This window comes from Cuculus canorus, chromosome 5 (genome assembly GCF_017976375.1).
Source record: "Cuculus canorus isolate bCucCan1 chromosome 5, bCucCan1.pri, whole genome shotgun sequence".
NCBI classification, from domain to species: domain Eukaryota; kingdom Metazoa; phylum Chordata; class Aves; order Cuculiformes; family Cuculidae; genus Cuculus; species Cuculus canorus.
Window position 1 is genome coordinate 52217264 of NC_071405.1, and position 21511 is coordinate 52238774.

A 21511-nucleotide genomic window follows, 5' to 3' on the forward strand; every position below is an offset into this window, starting at 1 on the left:
CCAGCAGTGTTTGTACTTTGTCCATGATTTACAAAACACTCGATCCTGTGGCATCTGCGTGCCAGCTGGGCCAATTACTGCCCTTCTGCCCTGCAGACAGGCCAGCCCTGGGCTGTTCTGGTGAGGGAGGGGAGAGTAGGAGGCAAGAGGGGGGCCCTGCTCACCACCTGCCCACAGTCCCTCCTGCCTGCACGTGGGGTTGATGGGCTGAGACCAGCAGGATGAGGTTTAACAAGACTGAGGGCCAAGTCCTGCACTTGGGACACAACAACCCCGTGCAGCACTACGGGCTTGGGGAAGCGTGGCTGGAAAGCTGCCTGGCAGAGAAGGAGTTGGGGGCGTTTGTCGACAGCCCACTGAACATGAGCCAGCAGCGTGCCCAGGTGGCCAAAAAGGCCAGTGGCATCTTTACCAGAAATGGTGTGGCCAGCAGGACCAGGAAACTGATTGTCCCCCTGTGCTTGGCATCCATGAGGCCGCATCTTGAATATTGTGTTCAGTTTTGAGCCCCTCGCTACAAGAAGAACATTGAGGTGCTGGAGCGTGTCTAAAGAAGAGCAATGAAGGTGGTGAAGGGGCTGGAGGACAAGGTCTTATGAGGAGTGGCTGAGGGAGCTGGGGTTGTTTAGCCTGGAGAAGAGGAGGCTGAACGGAGACCTCATCACTACAACCACGAGGTGGGTGCTGGTCTCTTCTCCTAAGTGATAGGTGATGAGACAAGAGGGAACAGCCATAAGCTGTGCCAGGGAAGGTTCAGATTGGACATTAGGAAAAAATTGTTTTCCAGAAGGGTTCTCCAGCAGAGGCTGCCCAGGAAGGTGGTTGAGTCCAAAAGTGGTGGGGTTCAAAAGGCGGGTGGATGAGGTGCTCGGGGTTTAGTGCTGCGCGGGTACGGTCGGGCTCGCTTGGCGGGGCCCCCTGAGCCGAGCCGGGCGGGGGGCACGGGCCCGCCCGGGGGCGGGGCGGCGGGCGGGGGCCCCGGGCCGCGCTGCAGGGGAAGCGCCCGCCCCCGGCGCGGTAAGATGGCGGCCGCGGCTCAGGCGCTGAGCGGCTCGGGGCTGCTGCTGGCCGCCGCCGCCCTCGCCCTCTTGGCCGTGGCCATCGGCACCGACTCCTGGTACGAGACGGACGCACGGCGGCACCGCGAGCGCTGCCGCGGCTTCGGGCACAAGCGCAGCGACCCGCCCGGCTCCATGTCGGCGCCCAGCTCGCACCTGCCGCTCCGCGCCCGGCCCCCGCGGGCCCTACTGCCCGGGCGGCCCCCGGCCCCCGCACCGGCCGTCGCTGCAGCCGCTCTGGACTCGCACTGCGGCCGCCGCTTCAACTCCACCGTGTCGGGGCTCTGGAGGCGCTGCCATCGCGCGGGCTATGAGCCGGACAGCGAGGAGCTCATCCGGAAAGGTGCGGCCCCGGCCCGCGGGACAGCCGTGTGCCCCCGCCGCTGTCCGTGGTGCTGACGCGGCGGGGGGCCGGGTGTGCGGGAAAGGGGGGCGCGAGGGCGGCCCCGCACAGCACCGGCCCGCGGGGCAGCCACGTGGCCCCGCCGCTGTCCGTGGTGCTGACGCGACCGGGGGCTGGGTGTGCGGGGAAGGAGGGGCGCGGGGGCAGCCCCGCACGACCCCGACTCCATCACGGCGGCTTGTGTGCTTAAAATGCTGCAGTGCTGGGTGGGACCGCTTCCTCGGGCAGCCCCTTTTGTGGCCTGACACTCGAGCAAGGTCTCGGTGGGCATTCTTCTGACCCTGGCACTTTCTTGTTATTGAAATGTGCGGTGTCGTTTGCAGCTCTGTGATGTTTGCGGCAAGGGGAAAGGGACCTGTTGTGCCTGTTTTAGCATGGGGGAGTTCTCGCTGCAGTGGGTGGATTGCCAGGCCTCCACCGTGGCAGATGTCGCTCAGGCTCCAGGGGTGACGGGAGAGAAAGCTGTGCATCTTCTACTGTTGTGGCACACGCTAGAAAGCCAAACAGTTCACAAAGAAAGATCCTGGACTGGATGGTACAAATAAGGTAGTGGGCTAACCCATTAAGTCAAAATAAATGACTTATAAAACAAGCTTAGAAAGAGAAATGTTGCATGTGGTTAATGATAAATAACAGGACTTATTGTTCCAGCAGGTACGTATTAGCACAGGGAGAGTGGGAGTTGGGAGAAGTGCTTCCACTGAGGCACAAAACGGAAATGCTATCTTAAGAAAGTGAGAGCAGTTTTTCAGCGTGGCTTCCAACTGTGACGCCAGTCCTGCACAGCAGAGGATGGATAGACTGGCACTGTGAAGCTCTGTTCGTCTTTGTCCGTTCTTTCCAATGCACAGCAGTGACTCTTACTTTTAAAAATTGTAGTGCTGTGATTTGCTTCTTTCTCTATTTATCTTTATCTAATTTCACTAAAAGGCAGCTCATTAATTTCTTTCTATTAATCGTGTCCATCATGTAAAATATGTATCTATTTTTTGCTTCACATCAAGGCAAATGCTTTCAGCTCCCATTGAGATAAGTGAAGACTGAGGGAAGGGATGGGAAGAATACTAGTTTGGTCCTCAATACTTCTGTTACTGAGGTATTTTCCCAACACTACAATGGTCAGACAGAGAGGCAAGAGTATGCATTTTGCATACACAAGGGCGTTACAGGGTGGTGAATGATCTTCCTCAGGGCATGATGTGTAAAACTGGAGGGAATGTAAATCCGAAAGGTTTTCCTTCTACTTCATTTTTTAAGTCAGCTACTCTAATGAAGCACCTTGCCTTTCCCTATAAGCCTTCCTTCCCTCATATTCTTTGCCTATTAGGTCTGTAGTTGCTACTCTACAGATTTATGACTTATTTTATAGAGGGAAATTATTAATAATAGTTCGTGTAGAGTCAGATCTTTAAATAGATATGGCTCTCTTCTTATCCCTTCCCCTGACCTGCTTTACTAGCAGCCTTTCCTTGCCCCTGCTGTGTCTATCTTTCCTCTGACAACTGATTAAGCAGCCTTTTCCAGCTGATGGTCAGGTGTGGCTGTGGATGAGCTGCTTTCTCAAGCACAATACTAGATCTGGGGTTTCCAAAAAGAGAAAAACCTGTGTTTTTATTCTAGTGTGAGCTGAAGATCACTGCTGTGCACCTCTGAAAGCCCTACTTTCTCCTCAATTTGCAGTAAGTTTTCAGCTAGCTCTTTGGTGATGCTGTGTGATGCCTTCTTATATTCCTAATGCTCCTTAAACTAGAGACCTTTGTAGCCTTTTAGTGAGAGCAGAGTAACTTTTTTTTTTTTTTGTGGCAATCCTGTGGTAATTTTGGTTTGAGGTTATACTCTTCATTCTTCTAGTGCCTCTGGAATAAGGTTTCTTTCCTTTCTGGGTCTCTCTTGAATTCTAAGTAAATGACTAATTCCTTAAGTACCCTTATCCATTTAGATAATTCCATAGATTCCTAGTCCTGCATTTATCTACTGTTATTAATACAAAGCAGTTCTGTGGAAAATTTCATGCTTGAGCATTTCAGCTGATGATGGATATACATGCATACAGTTATATATCTAAAAAATACATTTTTAAAAAATATAAAATATACTTCATGTATTTAAAAGGAAAAAGGAGTAAAATGTAGCACAAAACTGAGAGGTGGGAAATGTTTAAATGTGAGAGGGGAATGATATGTGGTTTTTTTATTAAAATTCAAAATTGCTATTTTGGAACTGTGAAAAAATAGATTGTTTCACTTTAAAAATACAATTAAGAAGGCAAAAGAAGAGGTTATGTACAAACTAAATGGGGAAATGGAGATTATCAAAAAAGACAGCAGCCAAAGAACTGAAACACTTGGTCAGGAAACTAAGAGGATCTGTGTGTAGGGAGGGACTCTGTGAGTTTAAGAACCTGAGCACTGCTATACATCATTTTACAGAGCCTGTGCAATGTCAATTGCAGACTGGATAACTGACACTGCAACAAAAACCTTTTTCCGTGGAGAATTCTTAAGTAGTGAGGTCCTGCAGAGATTTATTGTATGCTGTTAGGTGGTCTTCTCTATTAATATGAAAAAAACAGTGCTTACAAAGTGGTGACAGTAGAAAGTGATTAATTAGGAAAGATCCATTATAATGGGCTGCTTTGGATAGCTTGGTGGGTTCATTTGAACAACATGCATTTGAACAGCAGGAAATTGAAGGAATTAAAAGAAGAAAAGGTTCATCACTGTTCGTGAACTGAGGATTTTATTGCTTTTCAAGCTTGCCTTGGAAAGACTCTGGGGTGAGACTGATACATCTCGTGTATACTGGGCAGAAATGACTTCTTAGTACCACAACGTAGCTGAGAAAGTAAGAAAAAACACTGGATGCTTAAGCAGAGGAGCACAACGGTTTGTGGCAGTAATGAGGCCCTTGAGAGGAAACTGCTCAGTCCTGATGTCTGTACTTCCTGTCCTTTCCAGCTGATTATAGATTGGAAGAGTTACAGGGATGACAGTGAGGTCTGTAGAGTATTTATTATAGTGGCATATTTAATCAACTCAATCTGTTTGGTCATGGCCATTGTAAGTGATTGGTCAGTAACTATGATCTGTAAGAGTTGTCATGGTTTTTAAAGAAAGTTTGATTTAGCAGATGTAGTGGCCTTTGGGTGGCAGTGTGGACAGAGCAATCCCATAGCTGTGATGCTCTCGGCAATCCTGGGCAGAAGTGGTAGGAGCAGGACAGGGAGCTTCAGTGGCCACTTGGTCTTGGGGCATGAAGGAGGAAAGGGCCAGAACTCATGTGGTGGCTCAGTGTTAATGCCCATGGCCGTTCCCTGGCCTTGGCCATGGTGAGAAGGAGAGAGTCTCCTCTAGCTGTGTGGGAGCCAAACGGCTTTAAGATAGGGCTGGGCTAGGCAGCAGAACTGAAAATGAGAACACTTCCATTCCTTCTCATAATGCTGGCACATAGGAAGTGCAGAGAAGAAGACTCACTTGTTTCAAAGTAAGAGAGAGATGAAAACTCCACTGACAGAAAGTCAGGGTGTACTGAGCCCAGGATTACAAACTGAGTGTGTCATGACAGGCCTGGGTCTGGGTTTCCAGATGTCTGGAAGTCCAAAAACTCTTTCTAGACAGCATCCTCTGATCTTTTCCAGCCTTTGTGTTCAGTCAGGAGAAAGGACTCCTCCAGGGACACTCACGTGAAGTGTCTCAAGGGCTGTGAGAGAGTGTGGGAGGGGAATATATTTGCAATTGCAATCCTGAGGGTAAAAGAAAACACACATTGAGAACAAGGTGTGAGAAACACTGTTGGCCGTGTGAGTGTACAGGCATGTAGCTTGGCCATGGAAGTGTCAATGTGCTGGACGCAGTTCATTGATTCTCGTGTTTATTTTTTTAATCAAGAAAATTGCATGTGCAGTGTAACTTTCTTAGTGTTAATGCCCCTAAGAAATGCTAGGATCAGGCTGTCTGTGTAACCTTTTCCTTGTAGATGTGCTTTATGGTAAGCTAATGACATGAGCACCTGCCCCTTCTTTCCTGTATTCTCAGCGTGTGCCAAAAGTTGTCCTGTATTCTCAACGTGCCATAAAAGACAGCGGTCACTTATTTATTCACCACATCGCTCTGTTCTAATCAAGCCCTTGCCTGAAGGCAAAGTTTTTAATTTTGGCAGGCTTTCATGGTGCTTGTGCTGAGTGTGTTATGAACGAAAGCAAAATCACTTTGCTATCAGGTTTCTGAAATAGAGGGCAGGATGCTGTCCCTGTTTTGTAGGCTATGATTTAAGGTATGTACGGGCTTAGGACAAAGGACTTATTATAGTACCTTTGAAATCCCTTTGACTTCACAGTAAGTTTGAGACTGCAAACCTGATTTTGATTATTTTTTTTCTTAAGTAGTTAGAGAATAGGGTGTTATATCACTTTAAATGCAGTCCCATGGAGTACCTGGCAATATTTGAATGCATAGCATTTCTGCATATTAGAATTAGAGATTCTCTCAGAAAATGGAGATCATGAACTAGACACTGCAGATGCAAAATCTGGCTCCTGAGGGTTGCCTGGGTGCATGTTATCATTTTCTGGGAGAAAGTGCATAAGCATTCAGCTGAGAAATCACCCTCAATGCTTCCCTGATCCCCTGACTCTTTTGCCTGTGTGCTCCAGCTTTTCTAGCAGACCTGCAGAGAGGGGCCTCCCTTTTTTTTTGCCTATGGTGGCTCACACCAGAGCAAGTCCAGCCTGTACTCTCAGAGAAATGGGAATCTTATTGAAAAAGTGACTTGTGGTGACGTAATCCAAGGCTATCATCAAGCCCATGGATTAGAGGCCAGCACTGAGCATAAACCCTAAAATTTGCTAGCTCCAGAGATCTTCATTTTGCAAACTTGCTGTTTTATATAAATTGATGTGCTACCTATGTAAAATTAGCACTTTGAATACTGGGGAAGAAAGGATTAGGAGTAAAATTTTTAAACCACAGGCAGAATTAATTGATATTTGAAAACTTATAAATAACCAGATTTGTATAAGAAGGCAGAGCGGTTTTACTTTTAGTCTATGTGTAAACTCTTGTAATAATACAGAGCAAAGATTTCCTCAGTGACATTTTTGCTGAGGAGTCCATAGCTTTGATCATAAGGGATGTGTGTCTCTAGTCTTTAACTTTTCTTTAAAGAGCTACAAAAGTAGTAATCTTTGCTCTTATATAAAATACTGTTTCATATATAGTACTTCTATAATCAGAATAAGTAAGTTACTTTTAACTAATCCACTGCCTTGTAATCTAAAATCTGATGGCATTAGTTTGTGCTGTAGACATATTTCTCAACATGTGTAAATCATGTCAATATTGAAATTTAATTTAGTCAATAGTTATTGAAACTGAATTAGATACTGTGATGTGCTGTTTATGGCCGAAGTTCTTAATGCAGGTGTTTACAGAGCTTTTGCAAATGAACTGGCATCCTCTGCTGCTGGGTTACTTTGCTGATCCATTTGCTCCAGCAGCACTACAGACTTGTTCTGAAATAACCGCAAAGAGGGTGCGCTGCTCCACAGGATGAGGATGAATGGCTGGAGGTGAAGGGCAGCAACTCTCTGTGATGCTGCCAGCGCACGGTGGTATCAGGGGAGGTGGCTGGGAACCACAGCAGGGGAAGCACAGCCGAGGAGGGGAGCCTGCTCGAAATGCTTTGCAGCTCAGAGGCCTTTGGAACTCTACCTTTGAGATTTCCTCTTTGGGGACATGTTCTTTATAGGTCTGCTTGTTCTAGCCAGTAATAAATGTCACTGTTTTGTTAATATGGGGAAATTCAGATCAGCTTTCCCTCCCTGTCCCGATGGCTGGAATTGGCTGGGCTTCTGGTGTGCAGCTCCTGATCTTGTGAAGTGAGGGTTTCCTCTTTGTAGGTCCTTGCAGGAACAAGGTCGTTACAATCCCAGTGGGGACATTGCTAGAGAACAAAATCACGCTTCCCGCTGCTGCGGGCGTAGCACAAAGCCCGTTTATTTGCCCGGGTTTTCTAGGGTCTTTTGCAAAGCTGATCACTGACCCTGCAGCTCTCTGCTACGGATTGTTCACCAGCTTAATTAGCTGACTGGCCAACTGATTGTTTCTGCATGGTTCTTCTGCCCCAGCAGTCAAATAGCAATAATGGCTCTGTGACCATTGTTTAAAGGGAACTTTTTGTACTATTTAGCTCTTTTACCTTTCTGGCTATTCACTAGAATTTTACCTTACCGTTCAAGTTTATTCTCCCTTCTGGCCCCGGCTTTATTTGTAACAGGGAAGGCAAGGCACCTTCCTCTCCCTCCACCCCCTCATATCTTCTCTGTTGTCGGTTGTTTTCTAAACTAAAAATCCCTTTCAAGAAGAGTGTGCCTATAGGTTCACATTGGCATCTGGGCTACACTTTTCTTTAAGCTGTGGTGGAAACAAACCTACTTGGTTTCTATTGCTCGTTGCAAGTAAAGCAAAGAGCCAGTGGCTATTGGAGTGAATTCAAACTTTTCTCCCATGCAGTTCATTTCCCAGCATTCATTCAAAATTTTCAAAGGGATTCAATGCTGTCTTAGAGACAAAGCAGTCCTATCAATACTCGGCCATGTTCTTGACTCCTCAGCCATTCCTAAGAGCTAGTACTAGTTTCTCTAGAAGGCTTCTGGAGCTTTGGTGACAGTTACTGCTTACTTTCAGCTGTTCTTTCTTGGGACCTGCTCCCTGTTTGATGGTGTTTCTTTGTGGCAAGGCTTCCTGCCCCTCCTAATCCCCGGAGCCTTTGAACTAAACAGCTCTTTTTTGGTTAGGGTTGCTTTGCTACTGAACTAAGGCTTCTCCTGTGTGAGCTCTGCTGGGCCAGCCAACTGAGCAGCAAATGCAAGGCATGTGGGTTTCATGCTGTTTCATGCTGATGTCTCTTTTACAGGAGTTATTCAACGCTGCACTGCTGTGAAGTACCACTACACCTCCAGCTCTCTGCCTCGCAACTTACCCACCAACATTACAAACACCATCCGGCAGGATGAGTGGCATGCGCTCCGTAAGTAACCCAAAGCAGCATACAAGATGGTTTGGATTGCTTAATGCTCTAAGGCCAAGTGAGGGCTCTGGATCAGCTCGCTGTCACTGGATTGTAGGGATAAATATGTATTTTTTAGTGAGGAAGGGCAAGTTGCTGACACTAAATGGGACGTGAGATCTGGAGGAGCTTATGTGGTGAATTCAGGATGTGTGTACTGTGTTGGAAGGTGTTACCATATTTTGGATCTGGGACAGACAATTCCTAGCTGGCTTACAGCAAAGGTGCTGCATCACCACTGTATTGTCTCTATAGGTCTTGTTCCATTTTTCTGTCTGTACACCAGTGACCTGGTGCAGCTCCTTGGGAACCAGCTCTTTTAGGGAACATTCCGGTTTGTCTTTGCAACCTCCTGTTACCAGCTCCTGGCCCACAAAATGCCTCATGCCTAAGTCCTTCTCATGCAGATGACTGACCCTGTAGCCTGTCACTGAGAATTATTTAATATTTTTTTTTCTGCTCCTCCTTCTTCTCTCTCTGTTTTTTTTCTAGTTCTATTGCCTCACATATTTCTGCCTAGCCCCTGTCATGTGAGCCTCAGTGCTGAGGAAATCCAGCCAGAGTCTGAACTGGGAGGAGACAAGACCAGCACTTGTATTATGGATGACAAAGTGCTGTTCATATCACTGGTGCCCAAGCTTTTTTTTTTTTGAGCTTGTTACTGGAGTTGTTCCCATCATACTGTATTGATCTGCTGTCTGCTTCTGTCCTCCCACTATTCCTCTTTTCAGTTCACACTCTCTGCCTTCCATGTGCTCATCTTTTACTTCTCTTCAGCATCCCCTCTCACTTCTTTTATTTCTATTTTCAGCAGACACGCACCAAACTGCATCCCAAAGAAACACATCACACACTGAACTCCATCCCAAAGAAACACATCACACAACAAAAAAAAAAAGTCCTTGCAGTGCTAATATTTATAAATTGTTGCTGAATTCATAATGTACCCATTCTGTCCCATATTGGGGAGTATTTGGCCAGCATCCCTCTTGATCAGGACAGAAATGCTCTCTACTTGTACAGTGCCCAGCAGACAGGAGTCCAGTTAGCTGGATTCCCTTAATTTCAGTGTGATGGGCAAATTGTCTGCCTCAAAGAAGGTACAGGAGGAGTCCATGGCTGAACTATAAACTTTAGAACCAGCAAATCTAAATCTGTCTGGACTCTTCCCTGGATATCCTGTCTGGGTGCCATCGCCTTCATCTCTTCTTTCCCTCTTTCCTCCCTTTTCTTTCCTCAGACCTGCGGAGGATGACAGCTGGCTTCATTGGCATGGCAGTCTCCATCATCCTGTTTGGGTGGATCATTGGTGTGCTGGGCTGCTGCAAGCAGCAGGAGCTCATGCAGTACGTGGCTGGGCTGCTCTTCCTAATGGGAGGTGAGGGCCTTTCGCTTCTACTCCTGAAGTCATGGCAGTCAGTATTGCTGGCTGGGGAGAGGCTCTTAAAGGCTAAGTCAGGCCACAGCAAACACATGAATCGATTCTTTTGGTGCAGCAGGCCAGCAGCACAGCACAGTTACCGCTTCCAGCAATGGGCAGGACCTGTGCTTGCAGGGGTATTTGCGTGTTTCTGAGTAGACCCTGCTGTATGTACACAAGCCTTCTGCTCTGGAGAGCTGGTGTGTAGCCACAGGGACCGTGTGCACAATGAGCACAGTCCTCTTGCCTGCTTCAAGTAGGTGGAGCCTGCAACTCCTGTCAGACAGCTCAGCTCAGTTTTCCCTGGAGTATCTTAAAAAACAAAGAAATGAATCCACGTACACCACCTTTCTGCTGCTCAAAGATGCTCACATCTTTGGGTGACAACAAAGTCCAAACCTAGCGAAGCCTGGAGAACATTGGTAAGGACATGAGCTCAATTCTTGCCAGGGGTGTTACAGCTGTTCCTCCTGGCTGTGAGTAGACTTTCTGGAAGGCCAGAGGTTTTTCTGAATTCTAATTGTTCAGCTCAAAAACAAGTGGTGTTTTGTCTTTATTTGAAAGGGGCATAGTAGCAACAAGTGCAGCAAAAAATTCTTCACAGAGTCATCGGACACTGGAACAGGCTGCCCAGGGAGGTGGTCGAGTCACCTTCCCTGGAGGTGTTTAAGGAACGGGTTGATGAAGTGCTTAGGGACATGGTTTAAGGGAGTGTTAGGAATGGTTGGACTCGATGATCCAGTGGGTCCTTTCCAGCCTGGTGATTCTATGATTCTATGAAAAGGGTGAGCCACTGAGATTGCAAGAAGAAAATGGGTGCCTTTCAGGTATGGAAAATGAGGATTTACTTAAAAAACAGCTTGCTACCCTAGAGGCCCAGTGTTATCATTTGTAATGGCTGCAGTCAAGGAACTTGTTGATATAACAAAATCTCTATCTATTAAACAAGTACGTGTGACACTGATTTAGTGCCACATTTTAGGTGTGCGCGTAGGTGTGTTGTGTGTGTGTGTAATCTTCCCTTGCCATAAGTGAGCCTTCTCAAAGAGTGTTTTTGGGAAGCTGCACAGAAAACAGCCCTGCTGACATGGTGTGATACTAGAAAGATGCAGTGAGTAAAGTATTATAAATGGAACAGGTAGATTGGTCCCTTTCGAGTGCTTCTGCACTTACTGTGATGGGCATGCTGTCAGCAGTAAGAGCTGCCATTAGCCCTTAGGCACAGATCCAGAGCTGGAGAGAATGAAATGATCACCTTGACCTTGAGTCTAGCATACCAGTGTATATCAGACGTACTGGACTGCCTTGTGTTATAAGTTTCTTTGGCTTTTTTTGCTCCTCTCTATAGGTGCTTAGTGACTGTGTAGCAGATGACAAAAACCTGGGCACTCTCTATGGGCCTAGGCAACAGCTGGCAGGAGCCTGGATGTTCCTAGCAGAAACCAAGCCATGCTGCGCTTTGCAGCCCTGGGCTTCAGCGATTTACCTTCCATAGGAGACACTGCCCACGGACTGTCCAGAGTTTGATGACAGTCATTGGAAATAAATAAAGTCTCAAGAGAATCAAAGCATGATGAACTACAGATGACTGAATTTGAAACAGCTACAGAGAGAGCTAAGGCAATATTGGTTATTTGTGAAGTGAGTTGTCCTGTAGTCCTACATATTTTGTGTAATTACCTGTCTGAAGGCAGTGTAGAACCCTCTTGCTTTTCTCCTGCAGGTACATGCTGTATCATCTCGCTCTGCACATGCGTAGCTGGGATCAATTTTGAGTTATCTCGCTATCCTCGCTATGTCTATGGGCTGCCAGAGGACATCAGCCATGGCTATGGCTGGTCCATGTTCTGTGCCTGGGGAGGCCTGGGCCTCACCTTGCTGGCTGGGTTCCTCTGCACGTTGGCCCCGTCACTCAACACTTCTCGGGCATCTGTACAAAAACCCAGACAAGAAAATGGGGCCGTGTGACCTTAGAGGGAGTGAGGAGAGACTCTGGAAAGCGCAGCCTGGGCAGAGCTGTGGGTTAACACCGGGAAGAGGTGGCACGTCAGCGTGTGGAGAGCAGTGCCATAGCTATGGAAATACTAGCCTATGGAATGCTGCTACAGCCTCCAGCCGCGGACAGAGACATTGCAAGTAACTCCAGGTTTGAATTATTGCTGATTTGCTCATTGATGGTTTCAGGGGGACAGTTCTTTTGATTTGTTTTTTCTTCTGTTTACAAGGGATTAAGTCCAAGGCTGTGTCTTTTTTTGTGCTGTTTTTTGAACTGTACCTCCATGGTCCTGTTATTGTCCAGTTGTAAGGGATGTTTACGCACCAACTCTATTGCTGCAGGTCTGTGTAATTCAGACCCAAAATAGGGCAAGGAGCTATGTGAAGTTGGCTTGAACACTTTTGCAACAGGCGTATCTAGTGTTGGCTCAGGCCATCATTTCCCAAAAGAACCTTGATCTAAGCTGAAGTTTAGGCCAAAGAATTAGCCCATTCTTAGTATTAACTCCTTTGAATCAGAAATCTGTGCTATTCCATGCTAGGAAGCTTTTTACTTACTGCTAAAGCTGTTTCCAAAAGGAGCCGGCTGTAACTGAGCAGCAAGACTCTCAAAACCCCTCTTACTGGCTTGAGGAGAGGAGAAAGTTTTCCTCAGCTTCTTACACAGGTAACGTTAGTCATTTGGCTAAAGAATATACCCTCATTTTAATGGGAAGATGTATGCACCATGCAGCTTTTAACAATTCCACTAGAGGCCAGGGTATGTTTCTGAAAGTATGTCATAGTTTGAGCTGCTGGGATCAACTTTCACCCCTGCAACTAACTTGTGGGTGCACTTCCTGTTCTGTGAAAGGAGATGAGCAATTCTTCCCTGAGCTCAAAAAGCAGTACTGTTACAATAGCAGAAGATATACACCCCCTCGAATACTGAAGTCCAAAGGAACCACAAAATATGCTTTCCTCAGGAACATGTGGCTTCTGCTCACTTCACCACTTATCCCTTTCTAATGTCAAAATGCCCCCTGAGCACAGCGTGTCAAGAACATGCATGCTCCACTGGAATGAGCTCCCTCTCCAAAATGAGCAGTAAGGACCTCAGAACCAGTGCAAGTACTAGGGCTAACTCAGGAACATCGGCCAAAGTACTTCGGGGTGCATTTTTCCATCTATTCTTTCTTCCCTCACATCCCTGCCCCTCTCCCAAGTGTCCAAAAACTGCACAGGTAAAGATGAGATGGCCAGCATTTGGAGATGTTTACATTGTATTTAAAATACAATACAGTGGCATGTAAGATACTTAATGCTAAGTGTATTTATGAAAAGTGTAATTTTTAAATGGAAGTTGTAATTCTCAACTGGCATTAAAATACTGAAAGACTTCCTCAGTGGATGGAATCTTGAATTCTTTCTGACTAAGTACCAGACTGATTCACCAGAGTTCACATACAGATCAGCAGTGGTATTAAAGCCTCCAGCATCAAGTTTAAACGACAAAGTTAAAATATCATTGATGTGTGAATCATGTTCACTTCTCCCTTTCAAAATGAGCATTAGTCCAAAAGTTTCAAGGACTGACAAAGCTGTACAATCTGTTCATTGGTTGCACAGGTAAAACCAGGGGATGCTGTCTGAGCTGCAGTTCATCAATTTCAAAGTACACTTACTGCAGAATAACCTGTTGGTCCTCATCCAGAAGCAGCAGAGCAGGATTTAATCCAGTTCTAGCAAGAGGAGGCTCCAAAGGAAACATGACGGGCACTGTGGACAGCAGGTTCTCACCTTCCCTTTGCAGATGTAAAACCACTGAGCAAGGGCAAAAGCCCCAACACATCACGGATTTGTTTTTAGAGGGAAAAAATGTTTTATTTTTTCCAGACAGAAAGTGAGTGGTACAGTCCAATCTAGTCCTGTCCTCTGCCAAGGCCACAACCTTGACTGGGCAGAGATCAGGCATAGTACTGCAGATTGGTTTTTTTCTTTGCTTGAACTTCCAGGATTCCTTCCATGTAGTCCTCGTGGGTGAGCTCTGTAGCTCCACGGCGGAGGGCAATCATCCCCTGCCCAACGAGACAGGATTTAGAAAGGGCATGTGAGCACTGCATCAGTTCAAAGTGACTACTCAATGCTTGCTTTCATATTTCTCTCCTATCAGTGCTGGCTGCTGCAGAGAAATACTTACCGCTTCAACACACACAGCCTTGCACTGGGCTCCATTGAAATCGTCTGTGCAGCGAGCCAGTTCCTCATAGTTCACATCAGAGCTGATATGAGTGAGAGGGGGGGAAAAAACAAGTCTGAGAACATCTACCAAATAGAAGTGAAGTATGGCGCTTCCTTAAAACCCAACACTGAGCTCTCAACAAAAGAGCACCTACTACTCCACAAGCCTGGAGTACTATCATGAGTGGCAAACACAGCCCCAGAAGGCAATGCCTCTTCCATACCTAACATTCATTTTGCGTGAGTGGATCTGCATAATTCTAGCTCTGGCCTCCTCATTAGGCATTGGGAACTCAATCTTGCGATCTAATCGTCCAGAGCGGAGCAAAGCTGGGTCCAAGATATCAACCCGGTTGGTTGCAGCAATCACCTAAGTAAAAGAAAGATCCTCAGTCTGAGGAACCTGGAGGACAGGCCTCTCCTCCCCAAGGATCCACCAAGCTTCTTCCCTGGACATTGCTTTCCATCCCCTGCTAGAGCACCCCAGACCTCAGTAGCACTCTCTGCTAGATCTCAACCTTGACTTGTGTGTTGGGCTGGAAACCATCAAGTTGATTAAGCAGCTCCAGCATGGTCCTCTGCACCTCCCGATCACCAGCCTTCTCACTATCAAACCTGAGGAGGAAACATGGGTAAAATGATCCGTATGAACCTGACCACTCTGCCCCTAAGTTTTTAATGACATAAAAAGACAGAATGACTGCAGTTCACACCCCTTAGCCAAGCCCTTCCAAATTCCTCCTTGAAACTACAGGAGGTCCTACCTTGGACTGTGACTGGAATAACTGTCAGAGTCTCTGTGTGCCTGATACAGTTATCAGAAAATAGTTTTATACAGCAGGAGATGATCAGATGGATCCTGAGTCTCATGTATTTCACTCATAAGCCCAAGTATTGTGGCAACTGCTGTCTGTGACTGGCTTTACACTCTTGTTTCTCAATAGGCCTATGCTTTAAGCTAGGCTTCCCTCACATACACAGGCAAAGGGGGCTGATAGGCCACCCTCAAGAGCCTACACCTCACCTTTTAGTGCCAATGGCATCCAGTTCGTCGATAAAGATGATGGAAGGAGCTTTCTCCTTGGCTAGAGCGAAAGCGTCACGTACCAGCTTAGCTCCATCACCAATGAACATCTGCACAAGTTGTGGACCTGCAAGCTTCAGGAACGTAGCCTGGCAAGTAAAAGAGAATCCTGTGCCTTGTTTCTCAACAGGGTCAGTACCGACTACTACAGAAAGCCCTTAATTAAAAGAAGCAAACAGACAAGTAAGGCCCAGCCTTTGTACCACCAGTTTGTATATATGACCCCAATTCCCCTGGAGGTGTTCTTACTCTTTTTCAGGTACTATTCTACAGCAGAATACAGTTTCAGAGGTTCCTTTTACCTTGGTCTGGGCAGCACATGCTCGAGCTAAAAGCGTCTTCCCTGTTCCTGGAGGCCCATACATAAGGACTCCTTTGGGTGGCTGTATACCCAAGTTTTCAAATTTCTCCTTATGATTCATTGGCAGGACAATGGCCTCCACGAGCTACAGCAAAAGAAAAATATTAATAGATAAACCCATTCTCCTCCACAGACGTAGACAGCCTACTTTGAGCTGAAATTCCAGCCTGAAGTTCAAAGACTTCAAAATCCTGTCAGACCAGAAACTAAACATAAAGTTTATCACCTCTTGGATTTGTTTATCCAGACCCCCGATGTCACTGTACTGCTCTGTGGGTCTCTCATCCACCTCCATGGCTTTCACACGTGAATCATATTCAGTAGGTAGAGTCTCCAGGATCAAGTAAGAATCTTTGTTCACACCCTGTAAACACAAGTCCTTTACTTTTAACAGGCCCATCAGATAGCAACTAGTAAACACACAATCAAAGATGCTTCACTAGACCTCAAGGATGCAGGAATAACCAGCTTTGACAATGGCACTCCTCAAACACCACAGCTAACCTAGCACACTGTAAAAAGAAGGCTAATTTACTTACAACACAAAAGATTGGGTTTAGAAAGCTTACTAAGGTATATCTGAATTTTCAGCACCTAATTATATGTATAAAGAAGCCCCCTCTCCCAAGCTTCTTCTCCAAACTACGAATATGACTGAACCCATAATATCTATTTATTAAAATTTTAGTACAGAAATGGTCTTGGAGAAACCTGGACAGATTTCTCTCCTTTCTAAAGGGCAAGACATATGCAATTTTCTGGCCAGCATCTTATCTAACAGTCAACAACAGCATCACTTACCACTAGGTCTCCAGGCTTCAACTTCTCAGCATCAACCAACCCGATAACAGGCAGGAAATATGTCTGCAGGAAAGGAATCAAAATAAGCAAAATCATCTGTACTAAGATAGGGTCCTTTTCAGCACTCCTCACATGTCACCTGGGCACATGGGTCTTACCTGTCGTGTAGAGGTCTTGATCACAGCACATTTGCCCTTTCTCTGGGAATCCAGGTCAATATTCGCTCCATCCTCCTCCTGGTCATTGGGGTCAACATCCAGCAGCTGAAAAACAGAGTGAGAGATTTCATGACAATGTAACCAGACTGGCAGGATGACCCCGGGGTTAATGCTTCAAAATTGAATGCAGAAGGAGAAATAAAACTTCCTATTATCCATCAGCAGTAAAATCCTGAAAGCATTAAAGCTCTCCTATAAAAATTCATTTCTTCCTTTCCGCATGAAGCAGCACACAGTAACATGTAGAATGACGCGATAAAGTCCACAACAAAGTAGTAGCTAATAGCACTGATTTCTCCTCCCATTACAGCAGCTAACATTAAGCCTTAAATTCATGAGGTTATAAAACAGCAGTACAAACCAATCCCCTTTTTAAGCAGATCAGCAAAATTACTCAACTACAAAATGAATGTGATGTAGTAACAAAGCCATCACTTTTCATTCACTGTCTCAGAAGTTTCAGAAAGCACACACCAAATTTTGTGTGCCCAAGTCTACACTAAGCGAGACTGTGTCACCCTTCGGTGGGCTGTGTTACATACAAACGAACAACAGCCAACACATAAGGAATGACCCAGACAAGTGAGCAAGTGAAGAGGTCTTCCAGGTCAGAACTAAAAGGAAAACCCGCAAGTCCTGGCTCCAGGAGCATCAGTAGTTCTAGAATACGACGTGACTCAAACTACTGATGAGTTCCCTTACCCTTCTCCCTCCTGATACACACTGCACACACTTCTCACATTGCTGTGGAAGTGCATCACTCTCACCTCAATAACGTTAGAGACAAGGTATGGCAGGGTTTTGTTCACTTTGATCTTCTCACTGTTCTCCTTGATCTTGTCTTTCATGGCCTGGAGCTCATGGGTCACTCTCAGTACTTCGCTCTTCATGATCTGGAATCAGGACGCAAAAGAAAGAGACAGGAATATTATCAGAAAACTAAATCAAGAAAAAATTGACACATTATTATGAAACAGTTATAAAAAACATAAGTCTGAGGAAACAGTAGGTATAAAGGGAAATGTAGTTTTTATTAAAAGAGGAAATGCCAACAAATCAGCCAAAATTGGTTAGTCCAGTCCATTCTGGTCTCCAAATAATTGATATTCCTGAGTAATTTCTTCCCAGTGTCAGTGGATAACCTTAGCCTGATCAACACATCAGCTGACAGGGTTGCAATATGACCTAGATAAGGATGGGACATCAATAAGGCCACTGTGGTTATCCTTTTTAATATATACAGATACACAGGTAACTAGACATACACACATGTACATATCTATACGCATCGACATCCATACACGCATTTTAAAGTTTTGTTTTGATGGAGGTAAAGAATTGTGTGCTGAAAGTGATGACATGCCACAGCTTAGGAACAAACACCTAGAAAGACCGTAAACCAAGAGTATTCCAAGAGTACACAATCAAAGTAAACTGAAAGTATGAACAGGGAACAGCAGAACTGCAGCTTGTGTCTACCAAGAGCAGTGAGATTAGTGGGATTAAGAGCATCTTTGCAAAGAGATGTACCACCACTGCTTCCAGCAGAATAAAGAAAAACAGAGGTGCCATTTCTATAACACTATTCTACTCTACAGGACCACGCGTATTGAGACCTGCATATGACAAACAAACATACCAGCTGTCTCTATCAGGGAAAAATACTTTTTGTTCTCCTTAAAAGCGAAGCATTCAACACTAGAGTAATAGCCAGTACTTGTTCCCCACAGAGACAGCCAGGTCCTTTGCAGTACAGTGGAACGTGGGCTCACAGGACAGCTCAGATTGAGAGAGACCTCAGAGGATCTCTAGTTCAAAGCAGGGTCAGCAGTGGGCTCTCACTAGGTTGTTTGGGGCTTTGCCCAGCTGAAATCTTGAAAACTTCCAAGGACGGAGACTACAATTTCTCTGGAACAACCTGTTCCACTGCCTGACTGCCCTCACAGTGACAAGGTCATCTGCATACCCCTCTGGAACTTCTCATTTTTTCAATTTATGGCCACTAATTTATGGTTTGAATTAACATTGGCCACAGCTTCAATAAAATAATAAGATATAAATGCTTTCGATAGAAAAAAAAGAAGCAAACCAAGCACACATCAGTAGCATGACAGAAAGCTCAAATTCTTTCATCTTTATATATTAGCTTTCCTGCGGCTTTTACTACTACTGTAGTCAACAGCTCAAGGTCTGTATGGAGATCCCTCAGGGGTCCATATTGGGACTGGTACCATTTCACATCTCCATCACTGACATAGACAATGGGATTGAGTGCACCCTCAGCCAGTTTGTTGGCAACACCATGCTGAGTGGTGCAGTTGACATGCATGAGGATGCCATCCAGAGGACCCAGACAAGCTTGTGAAATGGGCCTGCACAAAACTCACGAGGTTCAACAAAGCTCCAAAGTCCAGCACCTGTGTCAGGGCAATCCCAAGCACAAATACAGGCTGGAGGATGAAGGAATTGAGAGCAGCCCTGAAGAGAAGGACTTGGGGGGTACTGGTGGATGAAAAGCTGGACCTGAGTCAGCAATGTGCACTTGCAGCCCTGAAGGCCAACCATGTCCTGGGCTGCATCAAAAGAAGTGTGGCCAGCAGGTTGAAGGAGGCAATTCTGCCCCTCTACTTCACTCTGGTGAGACCCTATCTGGAGTTACTGTACCCAGATCTGGAGTCTGGGCACAAGAAAAACGTGAGCAAGTCCAGAGAAGGGACATAAAAACAAGCAGTGCAGTGGAACACCTCTCCTGTAAGAAAAAGCTGAGAGAGTTGGGGTTGTTCAGCCTGGAGAAGAGAAGGCTCTGGGGAGACCTTATTGTGGTCCTTCAGTAGTTGAAGCGGGCTTATAAGAAAGATTGGGACAGGCTTTCTAGCAAGGCCTGTTGTGCTAGGACATGGGATAATGGTTTTAAACTAAAAGAGGGCAGATTCAGACTAGATAGAGGGAAGACATTCTTTCACAGTGAGGGTGGTGAGGCACTAGAACAGGTTGCTCAGAGACGTGGTAGATGTCCCATCCCTGGAAACATTCAAGGCCAGGCTGGACGAAGCTCTGAGCGACCTGATCTGGTTGAAGATGTTCCTGCTCACTGCAGGGGGGGATGGAGTGGATGGGCTTTGAAGGTTCCTTCCAACCTGAACCATTCTATGATTCTAGTAACTATAAGGGAAAACACCTATAAGAAAAGAAGTTCTGTACTCACCATCCAACAGGAAGTACATTTATACCTAAGACTAAGGCCCCCAGCACAGGTCAGTGCTGTCTGGCTGATGCTCACATACATTCTCCTCCCTTTCCTGGATAGTCACACAGTTACAAAAGAAAAAGTTTGTGAACCCCACTGAAGCAACCGTGGCACCAAACGGTCTCAGGAGAACTAGTTATGCCTGAATCTTACAAAATTCAAGGACAAATAAAAAATTCTGCATCTGGGAAGAAAGAGCACCTTGCAACGACACAGGCTGGCTGGGGAGTAGCTGAGCTGAACGGGACCCAGGGGCCTCGATGGAAAACAAACACAAGCCAGCAATATGTGCTAATCACAAGGGTGGCCAACAGCATCATGAGCTGTATTAACAGGAGTGCAGCCAACAGACGAAGGAAAGTTATCCCCCTCTACTCAACACTTGTTAGATTCTGAACACAGCACTGCAATGTTGGCCCAGTTTTGCCCCCTTCTATATAGCAAAGACATTGATAAACGGGACTGAGTTCAGCACAGGGACACCAAGATGGCCAGAGCGCTGGAGCCCAGGTCCTGTGAGAAGCAGCTCAGGAACTGGGCTTGTTCAGCTGGAGAAGAGAACTGCTGGGGAAGGTATCAAGAAGGCAGAGCCAGACGCTTCACTGAGTGCATGGTGGGCAGATAAGACAACAAAGACTGATATAAGAGAGGTTTAGGTTGTATTTAAAGCAAATCAGTCAAGCCACAACACAGAACGCACAACCTCTGTCCTCAGAAGCTTTGAAGATCCAACTGGATAAAGCCCTGTGCAGCCCGGGTTATGGCTGGCCGTGGTTTGAACAGGAGGATGGGCTAGACATCTTCTGAAGTCCCTTCCAAGCTGAACTACCTGATGATCCCACCTTAACCCAGGTGGGGTTAAGGAAGGGACAGGCTTCCTCTGCACCTACGAGGGCTGGGAAGACTCGTGCACCTGCAGCCAAAGCATCCACGCTGCGAGGGCCCTGCAGAACAACCCTCCCCCAGGATCCCTGGGTCACAGCTCTTTTACTTTACTACTTTCTCCCCACGTTCGGGGCCGGCTGCGCCTCAGCCCACGGCGCCTCAGCCCGGGCCCCCCGGCAATACCTTGATCTCGCTGTCGAGGAGCCGCGTTCGCTGCACGATCTCCTCCGTGGACATCTTCAGCACCTCCTCGCCGACGCCATCCTGCGGGGGCACAACGGCAGCGTCAAACTCGGCCCGCGCCAGCCCCAGCCCCGGCCCCGGCCCGCGCCGGCCCCAGTCCCAGCCCCGGCTCCCACCTCGGACTCATCCCACACCGACGCCATCTTCCCCTCAGGCGGCCAGCGTGTTCCGGGCGGCAGATTCGCCACCGCTCGTCCTCGGGAGCAGGGCGCGAAAGCAGCGAGACAAGCAGCTCGAGGACCCCGCAACCCTTTCTTTTAATTCTGCTCCTCCTCTTGCCTCTCAGTACCCAAGCGCGTCCCCTGCACCCGGGAGCGCGGCCCAGGGACTCTGACGAATCTGCCGCGAGGTAGGAAAACCGGCGTGGGTCACGTGACAGCGACCAAATCTGCTGAGCGATGGCCCTGCCGCCATTTTGGGGCGGGGCAGAGGCGGGAGCGGGGCCAAGGCGTGGCAAAAGGGGCGGGGCCCGGTTGATATGGCTGCGTGGCCAGTGTAACGGGAATGGTCA

At 46.8% G+C, this 21511-nt stretch overlaps 2 protein-coding genes across 3 annotated transcripts; one reads left to right on the forward strand and one right to left on the reverse strand.

Annotated features, from left to right (window-relative positions):
* Positions 1 to 1002: 1002 nt before the first annotated feature.
* On the forward strand, positions 1003 to 13552 carry LOC104067353 (transmembrane protein 178B). 2 transcript variants are annotated; one of them, XM_054067910.1, is made up of 4 exons: positions 1003 to 1401; positions 8374 to 8487; positions 9767 to 9904; positions 11670 to 13552. In XM_054067910.1, exons 1-4 carry the CDS (start codon positions 1023 to 1025, stop codon positions 11912 to 11914), a joined length of 876 nt encoding a protein of 291 aa, XP_053923885.1. In that variant the 5' UTR covers positions 1003 to 1022; the 3' UTR covers positions 11915 to 13552. The 2 variants fall into 2 exon arrangements, with proteins under 2 accessions (XP_053923885.1, XP_053923886.1); XM_054067911.1 differs by lacking the exon at positions 9767 to 9904 and having other exon boundaries at positions 11670 to 12304.
* Positions 13553 to 13740: 188 nt separating this feature from the next.
* PSMC3 (proteasome 26S subunit, ATPase 3) lies at positions 13741 to 21279 on the reverse strand. The gene is made up of 12 exons (XM_009570033.2): positions 21117 to 21279; positions 20941 to 21021; positions 17393 to 17518; positions 16566 to 16670; positions 16408 to 16470; positions 15833 to 15970; positions 15548 to 15691; positions 15186 to 15334; positions 14680 to 14776; positions 14386 to 14531; positions 14121 to 14202; positions 13741 to 13998 (listed from the first exon to the last, which is right to left on the reverse strand). The coding sequence occupies exons 1-12, from the start codon at positions 21141 to 21143 to the stop codon at positions 13888 to 13890; spliced, it is 1269 nt and encodes a 422-aa protein (XP_009568328.1). The 5' UTR covers positions 21144 to 21279; the 3' UTR covers positions 13741 to 13887.
* Positions 21280 to 21511: the final 232 nt, after the last annotated feature.

Coding starts and splice junctions, on each gene's coding strand:
- PSMC3 (XM_009570033.2), bottom strand. CDS start 21,143: ATGGCGTCGGTGTGGGATGAGTCCGAG. Junction 17,519..20,940: donor TCCTCGACAGCGAGATCAAG/GTATTGCCGGGG, acceptor TCCTGATTCCAG/ATCATGAAGAGCGAAGTACT. Junction 15,971..16,407: donor TGAAGCCTGGAGACCTAGTG/GTAAGTGATGCT, acceptor TTGTGTTTACAG/GGTGTGAACAAAGATTCTTA.
- LOC104067353 (XM_054067910.1), top strand. CDS start 1,023: ATGGCGGCCGCGGCTCAGGCGCTGAGCGGCTCGGGGCTGCTGCTGGCC. Junction 1,402..8,373: donor CGAGGAGCTCATCCGGAAAG/GTGCGGCCCCGG, acceptor TCTCTTTTACAG/GAGTTATTCAACGCTGCACT. Junction 8,488..9,766: donor GGATGAGTGGCATGCGCTCC/GTAAGTAACCCA, acceptor TTCTTTCCTCAG/ACCTGCGGAGGATGACAGCT.